This window comes from Dipteris shenzhenensis, chromosome 20, assembly GCF_047967505.1.
Source record: "Dipteris shenzhenensis isolate YYH24624 ecotype China chromosome 20, Dip_SZ_1.0, whole genome shotgun sequence".
Classification (NCBI taxonomy): Eukaryota; Viridiplantae; Streptophyta; class Polypodiopsida; order Gleicheniales; family Dipteridaceae; genus Dipteris; species Dipteris shenzhenensis.
In genome coordinates this window covers 35,343,600-35,355,877 of record NC_141615.1, presented here as the reverse complement: position 1 = coordinate 35,355,877, position 12,278 = coordinate 35,343,600, and the positions used below count along the sequence as shown (strand labels likewise).

Here is a 12,278-nt window from a genome sequence, read left to right as displayed (position 1 = left end):
TTCCCTGGCCTGGCCTTCCCTTCCCTTCCCTTCCCTTCCCTTTCCTTTCCTTTCTCTTTCCTCTTCCCTTTCCCTTTCCACTTCCACTTCCAAGAAAAGGATTGCATATTGAATGATGGAGATAAGTGATTGCATGAATGAAGAAAGGGATTGCATGAATGATGGAAAGGGATTCCATGATTGAAGAAGGGGATTGCATGAATGATGGAAAGGGAAAGCATGATTGAAAAAAGGGATTGCACTCTATATTTTCCTCTCTTTTTCCTTCTCTCTTTTATCCTCTCTTTCCTTCTCTTTTCGTCTCTCTTTTTCTCTCTTATCTCCTCTCTTTTTCTCTCTTTTTTTCTCCTCTCTTTTCCTCTATTTTCCTCTTTCCTTCTCTTTTCGTGGTAATTTTTCTCTCTTATCTCCTCTCTTTTTCTCTCTTTTTTTCTCCTCTTTTCCTCTCTTTTCCTCTCCTTTCTCGTCTCTTTTATCCCCACTTTTTCTCTCTTTTTCTCCTCTCTTTTCCTCTCCTTTCTCCTCTCTTTTATCCCCACTTTTTCTCTGTTTTATCCCCCCTTTTTCTCTCTTTTCTACTCTCTTTCCTTCTCTCTTTTTCCCTCTTTTTCTCTTCTTTTTCTCTTTTTAGCTCATCAGTAATCTTCTTTTTTTCTTTTTTCCAGTTCATCATGTGGCCAGGAAGCTTTTCAAGCTCACTTGATCTTCGAGAGACCATCTTTCGGGAGTTATATAACCTTTTGGGGCACCCTCCTAGTCCTGGGGAGTTATACGGCTACATGACAGGTACTCTAAACACCCCCCAGGAGTCGGCACTATAGACTCCAAACCACCCCAATCCCACACCAGCTGAGATTACCCCAGCGGAGTCAACACAACCCAACCGGCTACACAGTCGAGCCCCTTCCCCCATGCCATCCTATGCCCCTTCCCCCATGCCGCCAGGAGGCCCTTCCGAATCACAGAGCCATCGGTGTACTCCCGTGCAGTCGAGACTCAGTTCTCCAGCTACGAGTGGTCCAGGTAGTCTCGTGCAGTCAAGAGTCGCTTCTCCAGCTATGAGTGGCCAATGTACTAGCTCGACACGACACAGTAGCAGGCGTAGTAGTAGGGAGAGCGGTAGGGGATGCATGGCACAATGCTTTGGGACGGGTGGTGGTGGGGACGAGGATGATTCAGATGATTTAGATGTGCCTCCGGGTGATGGTATGATCTACTATGACATCATTCAGACAGGAGGCATCTTGATGGATGCACAGGGGAAGGACATCATGGCCTTCATGTGCTCTGTAATTGCAGAGATTGCTTTATTCACTACAAAGACCATCCAAAGAGGTTGGCTAATGAGACCCTCACTGCTGTTCGCTCTAGGTATCCTAACCCCCCCAATATTGTTCAGTTCACAGATAAATGGGCCAAGTCAAAGATCATTATGATACTTAGCAATAAAAGATCTTCGCTTAAGAGGCATGCACTAGCGGAGTTTGCCAGGCTCGAGGGAGGTCAACCACCAAGGGGCCTGCCCCACACTGCTCACAAGCATGAGTGAAAGAAAGCAATGAAGTTAGCAAAGGAGGAACCCAGTCTGCAACACGTGGAGGCATGAAGGATCCAAATGGAGCAATATGGATTTTGGAGTAGGGGGTGTTGAATCATGGGAGGCCCCATTTGTAATTATCAATCTCAAATTTTATTGTTTATGTAGTTTATTAGGAGGTTGTTTCTTTGTACTAACCCCTCCGCAAATTGTGTCACTTTGCAGCTTGATATCGTGGGCAAGTATCCTACTCCTATCGAGACAGCCTACCACCACCACCATCACAGAGGAGATACATGAAGGCACTTCTATAATGACGGGTTGATTATTGAGAAGCAGTATATCCGAGCTACTGGAGTGACCCCCGAGGTATTTGAAAGTAATTAAATAATATCAATATTATAAGTAAAGATTTGAGTTTTCATACATTGATATATGTTGTCCCTTGTTTACAGGACCCTGCACAAGAAGATGAGGAAGAAGACGAGGAAGAAGGAGGCGAAGAAGGGAGCACAGAAGGGAGCGTAGAAAGGAGCGAGGATGTGGAGAACTTAGGTTAATCATAGAAGTAGTACTAGCTACTCTTTTTAGCTTCATGCTATATGTACATACAAGCTTTTTTTGAGCTATGAATTAATATACACTCTTTTTATTTTTTTGGCTTTCAATTTTCTTGTGCAACGTTCTATCAATTAATGCCTTGTGAACTAAACGTTTTGGAGTTGTAATGTTTTGTTTGGAATTGTAATTGTTGGCTATAGACATGCTTGCAAGAGTGCTAATTTAAAATGCAGTTGGCTGTAAGAATTGAATTACACAATGTGGAAATGGGATTCCTGTAACTACATAGCATACACAACATACACAACATTCTGTTCAAGCACACAAAATTTTAAAAATATTATGTAGCGCATCTATCAGGGCATCTATAAGCGCATTTATATACACGTCTGTTTGTTCGAGGGGCATCTATTTGCATGTCTACAGACGCGTCTATAAACGCATCTATAAATGCATCTATAAATGTGTTTATGGATGTGTCTGTTTGTTTTTTAAAATTTCTAGCAGAACGTCTATTTTGCATCTATATGCACATCTATAGGCACGTTTGTTTGCTATGTAGACGTGTCTTTAGATGTGGGTCTGTAGACGTGCTAATAGATGTGCAAATAGACATGCCCATAAGTTTTTTTTAAAATTGAGTAAATGCATCTGTGTGCGTGTCTATAGGTACTGTGTCTTGTTGTGGCTTATAGATGCGCCCATATTTTCACTATTGTAGTTGTGCCTATAAATGTGCCCGCTATTTGACGCATCTATCAAGTGCGTCTATAGTCTCTTTGTCTTGTTGTGTAATAACAAAAATATATGCTACCAATCCATAGATAAGGAGAAAGGTGAGCTAATAATGGAGGATAAAAATTTATCTTGAAACGTTTTTAACTATTACATTTTTCTAGAGCACTAGTATTAATATACTTTTCTTTATTAAAAATTTTTGGAGTTGTGAAATAAAAACACCACTTTGCAAGAAATATTGAGGATAGTCCATCGAAAGCATATCCGACATTGAGGATTAAACCTAAGGATACATAAATTTAACACACATGTTAATTCTATCAGCATAATGTCTTTTTATTTTTTTTATGTGAGAAAGAGAATTGTATTAGATCAAGAGAAAGAGATAAAGAATTACATCTCAAAGGCTATGCCTGAGCAAAGATGCTGCAATGGCAAATTCAGATGCATGATGAGCATAAAATTCATACAGATCCGTCACTACCACTTGTATTGAGCGAAACAAGTTTTAAGGACATGTAATATGTCAAAAAACCATTGGTTTTGTGTCTGCCATATATATGAGATAACCTCGGCTCGAGCTATGTTCACTAAGTTGAGCTTAAGGTTAGTTAATGGGCCCCTATCACCTAATAGAGCATTCTTCAAGCTCAGTTTGAAAAATATATATGTCTTCTAAAGCCATTTCTAAAGCAACCTCCATGCTTTTAGTATTGTGGGACCGGACAAGACCAAAATAGATGATAATGTGTCTTCAAATGGGTTTTGCAAAAGAGACAAAGTGGGGAGATCTCATGCTTTCATTTGGAGATTTGGTCTTTTCTTGTTGCAAGCTTAGCAGTATGAACTCTCCATAAGAGAAAATTCAATCGTTGAGAGGGTGTTTCCTGCCATACTCTTTTTCTCGGGGGGGTCACTATGTATAAACCCTCTATATCACGTGCGTTCAAGGCCTATATTTAAAATCCCTTATCTGTAAATTTTTTCATTAATAAAATGTACACCTTTTCTATACAAATCTGTAGATTTTTTCCAAAACTATTTTAAATAGTCCCTTATGTATATTTATTTCTGTAAATTTTAGGAATAAAAAATATCCTTCTGTTGAACTGACGTGATAAGGTTACATATGATGAGTGACCCCCCCGAGCTCTTTTTAGCCTCATAAGCCAGACTTCTTTTGAATCTCGAGGCACCCAAACCTTCCAAGCTGCTTGGGTTAAACTTTGAACATCACTATTGGGATAAAAATTGAAGTCATTGTGTGAGATACGCTACAGATTTATGTCTTACATTAACCCAGCCACGCAAATCTATTGACCAAACCAAGGTTTGGCTAGTAGGCCATATTTTGTGAGTCAAGTTAAAGTAGAACTCAAAAAATTAATCTCCTTGCAAACTAAATCATGCAATTATGCAGGTTGTGGAACTAATTTGAAAGTATGTGTGTTGATGTCCCATATTCCTTTCACAAAAAGCCTTTTCGAAAGTTTTAGGATCACTATGACAGTAGCGATTCCGTTCCTATATTGTCTTTTCCACTAAATATGTGGAGATCATATTACTTAACTTATTATAACTCAATACGAATTATGATCAATGGTTAAGGGGAAAGGTAATTATGATCCCACTGAGAACGTGCAACACGTGATAAATACTAGATAGGCTTCGGATTAGAAATCTCATTAGATAATATGAATTTTATTCATTTGGCTAGCCCTACATGGTGCACAGAAAAGGGGACGAATTGCAAGCTCCATGTGTGTGTGTGTGTGTGAGAGAGAGAGAGAGAGAGAGAGAGAGAGAGAGAGAGAGAGAGAGAGAGAGAGAAGGGGAAGAATAGAGAGAGAGAGAGAGAAAGAGAGAGAGAGGGGAGGGGGGGCATAAAAAAGTGGAGGATTTGAAGGGATGAAGAGGAAGAAGAAGAAGAGAGAGAGAGAGAGAGAGAGAGACACAGGTGTGGAGAATTTCATGGGATTCTCATATGCTCCTCCAACAATGCATGCCAATAAAAAGTGAACATAAAACTAACTAAATACTTGATTTTTCTCTTTGGAGGCCAAACGAATACTAAGGCCTACCCATTGGGGGCAGGCCAAAAATGATGTGAAACTAGAATGGTGTAGTTCAAAATGCAGGATGGAGCAGAGCACATCGATTAATGGGCAAATAAGAAGCTTTGTAATGCACTTAGAAAGCCTAGAGGCAAGCCCAATGAATTGTCTAATGGATTAAAATCTTTAATGTTTTGGACAGGCGAGCAAAGTGACAAGTACAATGTACAAAGTACAAAAATGTTATGTGAGCAGAATGTACAAGGTGGAAAGGGGCACAAAAAATTGAAGGAAAAAGCTGAGTGAGGTGTGTCATGGTAAAGTATTATTCTTTTTTGTTTGACCGAGTGCGGTGAGGTGGAACCAAAGATTCCTGCCCACGTGGCACGTGCGATCGGCCAGATTCGCGGGAATCTGATCTCGAGATGAAATCTCGCCAAAGCGACTAAAGCTGGACCGTCCACGTACTGCGGGTTCATGCGAATCTGCACCACCCATGCAGACGTCCAAGATAAGACGTCGGGAAGCGGCCACGTCAGAATTAATGTGGGCCGTCCAAATCTCGTGACGTACTTCCCTGCATGCGATTCTGGACCGTTGATAGGTAAAGCTTTTTTTTTAATTTGTGAAAGCTTCTAAGGAGTCAGCGCCTCTGGAAGTTGAAAGTTCTGATGCAGAAGGCGAAGACTAAAATGAAGAGCAACGGGATCGCCAAATGCATGGCTACCACCACGCCCAGAAAATCGTAGTGAAAGCCCAGGTGTTTCTTTATGTAATCTGCCACCGCTTCCTTCCCCTGCCCTGGGACCTCCAAGAATTTGTCCTTCACATCCCCCAGCTGTGAACATATCAGCCCATACAGCGACCACGACATCGGATTTGCCCAATAATACCACCTCCACCATATCGGTATCCTCTGCAACACGTTACACCACATGCGTTTGCCTCAGAAACTGGACAATCCAGTCAAAATGAGAATATATAACAAGGTCGTTTCGAGATGGTGTTGCATCAGCTTCGCATACCTTCCCTTTCTTGCTTCTTTTCTAGCTTTTTCTTGTTTTGCTTACCGTTCTTGGTATCATGAAGCCCGAGAAGAGATTCCATAGACTGTACACCGCCGATGAAATTATCGCTGCTAAGTGTGGCGTCGGCGTCATCGCCACTGCCATCATCCCGTAGCACGTGAAGTACAAGAAGGTGCAGAACATGAAGAAGGTGAAGTAAAAGAACTTGGCGGCCGTCCACGGGAGCATGAGGGTGGAGAAGATTATGAGTGCGTAGATGACGGTTTGCACGAGGACGTAAGGGATTTCGATTATCACCTACAATAACAACGGAATTTTAGAAAGATCTGCTCAACAATAGAAATGGGGAAAGCGACAAACGAGAACTTAGAGCGAATTTGCGAGACGAATGTCACCTGAGCCAGAGCGTATGGAAGGGCTGCGTACATTCCAGCACCCCTCTCTCGGTAGAACACGGTCCTCTCAATGCCTACCACAGGCTCTACCGTGTTCGCATTGCTCACGCCTAGAAACAAAATCAACGCGTACAACGCGCCCATGATATTGTTTACGTCCTGCGCCGTTCCCCTGCCACAGAACAACTGTACTGATTTGCCTAACAACGTATAGATTTGATCATCGCTCGGATCCAAGCACAACAAGATCTTCTTACATTTTGGAACCCAGATCCCAGAAGATAGTTCCGAACATGATCGCCACCGTTGTTGTGAACAGTATCCGGACGGCATTGTAGTACGGATTGCGCCAGTAAGACCAATGCTGTTTCCAGAGGCAAGCCTGGGCTTGTACGATAGTGCCCTGCGAGTACTTGGTCGGGAAAAAAAGCTCACTGGAGCCAGGAGCCGGCGTGCTCAACTCGTGAATCAATGCTTGATTCCCCCTGCAAAAAATTACAGTTAAAATTTTAGATGATCTCGCGGCTAGACACTTTCGGAAACTAAATCGTAGCTAGCTAAGCGATAACACAAGTACATCTTACTGGAACAGAGCGGATTCTCTGTATATCTGCGCAAAATCAATACCGAGACGGACTTCAGCTGCTTGGGAACTTATATCCAGCATCCATGTAGCTGGATTATATCCATCGTTGATTTTTGGAATGCCGGGTATAGCCTATATCGCACATCGGGTTTCTTTCGAGTTAGTGACAATCACAAAACTTTTGATTGATCTTTCAAATTCGGCCAGCCATTTTTGAGTAACGTCTTACCTCGAAGTAGTCCACAAGTCTCCGAGATTGACGACCAAGAGGACCGGCGTAGATAACTTCTCCTCCTCGTTTCAAAAGAAGCAGCTGCAGTAGAACAATACCATAGCGTTTCACATTAAACATTTACATCCTTTCGTTCAGCTTAATCTCAGGCATAAATTTGTGGCATATTTTCGGTCATAACTAAGAGAGCGCTATGAACTGCAAATCAACAAGCAACAACCTCGTCAAAAGCTTCGAATATATCGATGCTTGGTTGATGAATAGTGCACACAACCGTTCTCCCGGTGTCTACAGTGTTGCGAACCGTCCGCATCACGATGGCAGCTGCTCGTGCATCCAATCCTGAGGTGGGTTCATCCATGAAAATGATGGAAGGATTTGCAACCAACTCTACAGCGATGGTCAACCTTTTTCGCTGCTCCGTCGAGAGGCCATTGACAGCAGGAAGACCAACCAGAGCTTCTTTGAGAGGGTTGAGCTCTACGAGCTCCATAACCTCATTCACAAACATCTGCCAAAGCAAGGACAGTAAATGCAGGTGAGGACCTAACATCTTTCGCATTGCAACTCACACTATAAACTGGCATTTAAGGTGGACGTCTACCATTCTTGTATTTTTATCCACTTCTTTGGGCAGGCGTAGCCATGCAGAGTATATCAGAGATTCGTGAACTGTGACATTTGGTGAATGGATGTCGTTTTGTTCGCAGTAACCTGAAATCCGCGCAAAGGTGTCCTGCTTCTTGGGATATCCAGAAATGCTGATATCTCCCTCAATGTAACCACCTGTTTTTCTTCCGGCCAAAACATCCATAAGAGTTGTCTTACCAGCACCGCTCACACCAACCAAAGCTGTCAAAACACCCGGTCTGAACGCCCCACTCACACCACGTAGCAGTTGTAGCCTGTCTTCGGTCACTCCTTGTTGCTTCATCTCCTGAAATTGATATACCAATACAGCTTATCACAGCCGCATGAAAGAGCTTGACCGAACAGTCACAGGACGCCGGAAAAGGAGATTACCGCTGGCATGTCAACATAGTAGTTTATGTTGTTGAATGCAATAGAAAGAGGTTGAAAAGGGAGAACCATTCCTCTCTTTGGAGCACCGGTGGCTTCGTCATCTGCAGGGTCCAACGCATCAGAAGCCGCACCAACAGAACCACTTGATGGCCTAGCACTTGATGTTCTCGCCGGCAAATCGATGCCTGCTGGTGGCCAACATAGATGATTACTTCGACCGCGTAGCTTTGACTGGAAGTAAAACCTTTGTAGATTGAGGAAGAGCAACACACTGCACCTTGATCGCCTGTGGACTGTTTAGGAACTGATGAGATTAATGGTCCTGCGGAATTTATGCTAGGTCCCTCTAATGGCTCGCCTTTTTCCTCGTCAAGAACTTCCTGTGGTACAATGGCTTGTGGTTTGCCGAGCGCTACAAAAAAACAGAAGTGAGTGGCTTTGCCCCAATCTGTAAAGCTTGGAATACTTTCTCCTACTTAAACAAAGCCTTTATCTACAAGACTAATTAAACGGAAAGGGAGAAAACCTGACGAAAGACTTACGATTCAAGTAAGTTAGGGCTAGTGCAAACAAAACGTTGAAGACAATCGCAAATCCAATAAGCGCTCCAATGCTGAGCCAGTACCAGTATGCCTCTGTAAACATTCCACGGGACTTCAAAACTGCCGTGCCTAAGGTTGGTGCATCCACACTTGTATCATTGTTTGGCTGAATCAATGAGCCACAAAATCAGTCAGATCCCGTCATGAGGACAATCATGGCTTTTTTTCAAGATAGAAGGAATACAAGCACCGATTGACACCTTGTTCCATCGATTTCCAAGAAACTCATTGATCGCTAAAGCGTTTTGCCCATACATCATAGGGGAGGCCCAATATGCCCAAATCCACCATTTATGAACGTTGTCTGTCAATTCCATCAGGATGAAGGCTCAGTACTGGTAAACAATATTCCAAGCCGTGTTGACATTCTAGCATTTCATTACAACGAATTGGGTACCTTTAGAGATTACAAATCCCCCTAGGACGAAGATAACCATAAGTGCGAAGGAACCAAAAGTGCTTGCAATAATCGCCGATCGGCCAGAAGCACCGAGGAAGCGGAAGAGTCCCAAAGCCATTTGGGATACGAAAAACAGTAGCATGAACTGTCTGAAAAACCTGTGTCATGCATTAAATCTGCTTAATAAAAGGGCCACAATGACAGTGGATACCAATTTCAGAAAGGGCAGCAGAAATGCTTGATTGTTGAGCTACAAACCTGCCAGGTTCCGGGTCAAACCCAATCACAAAATAGGTCAAGCATACCCAGATTCCTGACTCCAAAACGGATAATGGTATTCTCACGATAAATATCGGTATGGTGAATGCCCAAGCAGGGTAAAACAGCTGATCTCTTTGTTTGTAGAATACAGGAAGCCGACTAACGACGGTGCCAAGATCAACAAAACCATTGAACATGACATTGATAAGCCCATAAAAGAGGGCACCCAAATACAAATTTCCATCAGTGATGCTGTTGGGATGTAGTTCTGTGCGGAAGAATACAGTCATGCCGATGATCGAGACAATAGAGATCTGTAACGCAGAAGAAATACACACAGCTCAATATAAGCTGCAGGACTTGCAAAATAAATTTGTTAATGAAAAAGGGACGATGAACGAATTGGAGTACAAGGTGGCCACCCGCCTGGACAGTTTTAAAAACATAGACGAAAGAGTTGCGTCTCATGAGCAGCAATTCTCTCCACAAGCAAGCCTTAAAAAGTTCCCACTCTCCAAGTCCGAACTTATTGGTGGAGAGAGCTGCTGGGTGACTTCTTGCTTTATCAAAGGGAACTGAAAGCTCCCCTTGAATGCTCTCACCAACATGGGAGGAGCTAAAACATTCTGCAAATTCTTTCACAGGGACATACCGGTACGGCCTGCTTTTAATTGCCCAATATTGTTCTTGATCTTTCTTTGAAGTGACCTGTAAGACGAGGCTACCCAAAATTAGACCTTTTGGTAACCCCTTGGTTTCTTGACCTCCCTCACAACTAGACTTGCCTCGTATTCGACAGGATACTTTGCGAGCTCGCACGGAAATGCATGTTTTACCTCTTGCAGAAAATCAGCTATGCTCTTCCTTTCTGGGCACTTGAACCCCATTGTTTCAAAAAACTCAAGAATCAATTCTCTAGGTCCCTGATACACTATCTGGCCTTCGGAAAGGAGGATAACGTCATCGAACAATTGAAACGTTTCTGGAGCAGGCTGCAGGAGTGAGACGAGCATAGTCCCATCCATCACATGAACAGTCTGACGCAGACATTTGACGATCTGAAAAGTAGTTGAGCTGTCGAGCCCAGTTGAGATCTCATCCATGAATAACGCCTTAGCAGGTCCGACCAGCATCTCACCTGGAGCACATGAGGACGTGTTCAGCGATCGTGCAATCTTGTTCAGCGATCAGGCGATCATGTGGAAGGAAACTGCTATCCCCCGACGTGTTCAACATCAGGTACCATTTATTAGTTGTCTTCTTTCTCGTTCATCGCACTTACCAGTTGTCACTCGCTTCTTTTGCCCTCCAGAAACGCCCCTTCGCATTTGATCTCCAAGAGTGGTATCGGCACAGATATCAAGCCCTAGAATCTGAAAGGACCCATTGTAGAAGACTATTGAGATAAGCGTCACTGACAAAAACTTGACAAATTAATTCCTTGAACATAGCCAGCAATGTTCAACGATTTAGGACAGCTCCAGATATCATCTCCATGAAAATACCTTTATGACATAGTCTGTGACTATACTTGTCTCCTGGCCTTCGATGGATACTGCCTGCAATTAGAGGCAGTTTAATACCATGAGCGTTTTCAAGGATCGACTTATCAACGTACATAGCAGTAGGGATAGTAAAAACAGTACCTTCATGAACACATCAAGATCGGGATCCGGTTTAATCCCAGAATCTTTCTCTCTTCTCAAAAGTTCCGTCAGCATCTCTGTTGGAGAATGTCGTCAGTACGTTGATTTCTGACCTTACAACATTCTAACTAAGATTAGCTGCCCTGAAGGGAAATTATTTTGTTGCGACACCTAAAACAAGTAGGGTGAATTTTGCTGTACACAGGATTGTTGCTAGCAGGTGCTGGATCAATTTATTAGAGGATACGAGAGCGTCATATTCAAGCTAAAGTGATCTAGATGAGATATGAGCTGATCACCCACCGTATCTTGTGCCTACGCCCTGGCAACGGCCGCAGAAGTCAAGTGTTTCACGGACTGTCATCTCGCCGAGTTGAATGTCCTGCTGACTTATGTAGGCAGACGTTCTTTGAGGAATGAATTCTGTTAATTCATGTCCATTGTAGGTGACCCGACCTGACACCTGTAATCGAACCATTGGCTTCTACATAAGCAGAGTTGCGGGCGTACAAACTGAAGACAACCAACTCACCCTGAGATCTCTATCAAGCTTTCCGGCAAGAGCCAGCAGCAAAGTCGTCTTTCCAGAACTCGGAGGCCCAAGGAGAAGAGTCATTCTGAAAAGATGAATAACATGTTGGTTGTAGATTTGGATAATGGGAAAGTTTGCACCAAGCAGCCTGAAACGTGATAGCTAATAAAAGGGTGCGTAGGAGAAACTTGTCAAGGAACCTGGAAGGTTTTATAATGCCGCTGACTGCACGAAGAATCTTGAGGGTTCGTTTTCGCTTAGGCAAGAGGTGAAAGCAACCGAGAATCCCCTGGCAAGACAGCTTGGTTTTATGGAGAAAATTAGCTCGCGTTCAAGGCGCGATGTTTAAGTCTGCGAAGGAATTTTATCTTACATTCATCAGCGACTGTCTTTTCTAAGATCAACTGCTCATATCTAATCCTCCAGAGTCCCGACTACTAAAGGACTGTTTACTATCATACATACCTCCAGAAGGTTTACTGTGAAGTTGTAGAGAGTTGGCAATGCCCTGGTTCCCACATGCACGTCTGCCTCAACCGTAAGGCCCTCAAAACGAACTTCTATCTTAGGGAGATCAATCCCAACGCTGGATTGCATAACAATCAAGAACTGGATAAGGGTAACGGATCTCATAGAGTTTAATCTAAGGAAGTGTTCAATGACTAATTGCAAAAGAAAATAGA

At 43.1% G+C, this 12,278-nt stretch overlaps 1 protein-coding gene across 10 annotated transcripts; it reads right to left on the bottom strand.

Annotated features, from left to right (window-relative positions):
* Nucleotides 1-5,533: 5,533 nt before the first annotated feature.
* Nucleotides 5,534-11,680, bottom strand: LOC147889582 (ABC transporter G family member 39-like). 10 transcript variants are annotated; one of them, XM_087391216.1, is made up of 21 exons: nt 11,596-11,680; nt 11,367-11,526; nt 11,064-11,140; nt 10,923-10,976; nt 10,700-10,790; nt 10,254-10,555; nt 9,844-10,125; nt 9,415-9,731; nt 9,154-9,314; nt 8,957-9,060; nt 8,697-8,862; nt 8,432-8,566; nt 8,155-8,339; nt 7,736-8,068; nt 7,352-7,642; nt 7,129-7,212; nt 6,898-7,031; nt 6,571-6,798; nt 6,314-6,485; nt 5,961-6,215; nt 5,534-5,806 (listed from the first exon to the last, which is right to left on the bottom strand). In XM_087391216.1, the coding sequence occupies exons 1-21, from the start codon at nt 11,677-11,679 to the stop codon at nt 5,534-5,536; spliced, it is 3,888 nt and encodes a 1,295-aa protein (XP_087247342.1). In that variant the 5' UTR covers nt 11,680. The 10 variants fall into 10 exon arrangements, with proteins under 10 accessions (XP_087247342.1, XP_087247343.1, XP_087247347.1 ...); XM_087391217.1 differs by having other exon boundaries at nt 8,155-8,398; nt 8,509-8,566; XM_087391221.1 differs by having other exon boundaries at nt 8,155-8,311; nt 8,509-8,566.
* Nucleotides 11,681-12,278: the final 598 nt, after the last annotated feature.

What these genes read in the sequence shown, in the direction of transcription:
- LOC147889582 (XM_087391216.1), bottom strand. Translation starts at nt 11,679, where the DNA reads ATGACTCTTCTCCTTGGGCCTCCGAGTTCTGGAAAGACGACTTTGCTG. An exon ending in TAGCTGATTTTCTGCAAGAG is followed by an intron (nt 10,126 to 10,253) that starts GTAAAACATGCA and finishes CTCGTCTTACAG; the next exon opens with GTCACTTCAAAGAAAGATCA. An exon ending in TTTGACCCGGAACCTGGCAG is followed by an intron (nt 9,315 to 9,414) that starts GTTTGTAGCTCA and finishes TGCATGACACAG; the next exon opens with GTTTTTCAGACAGTTCATGC.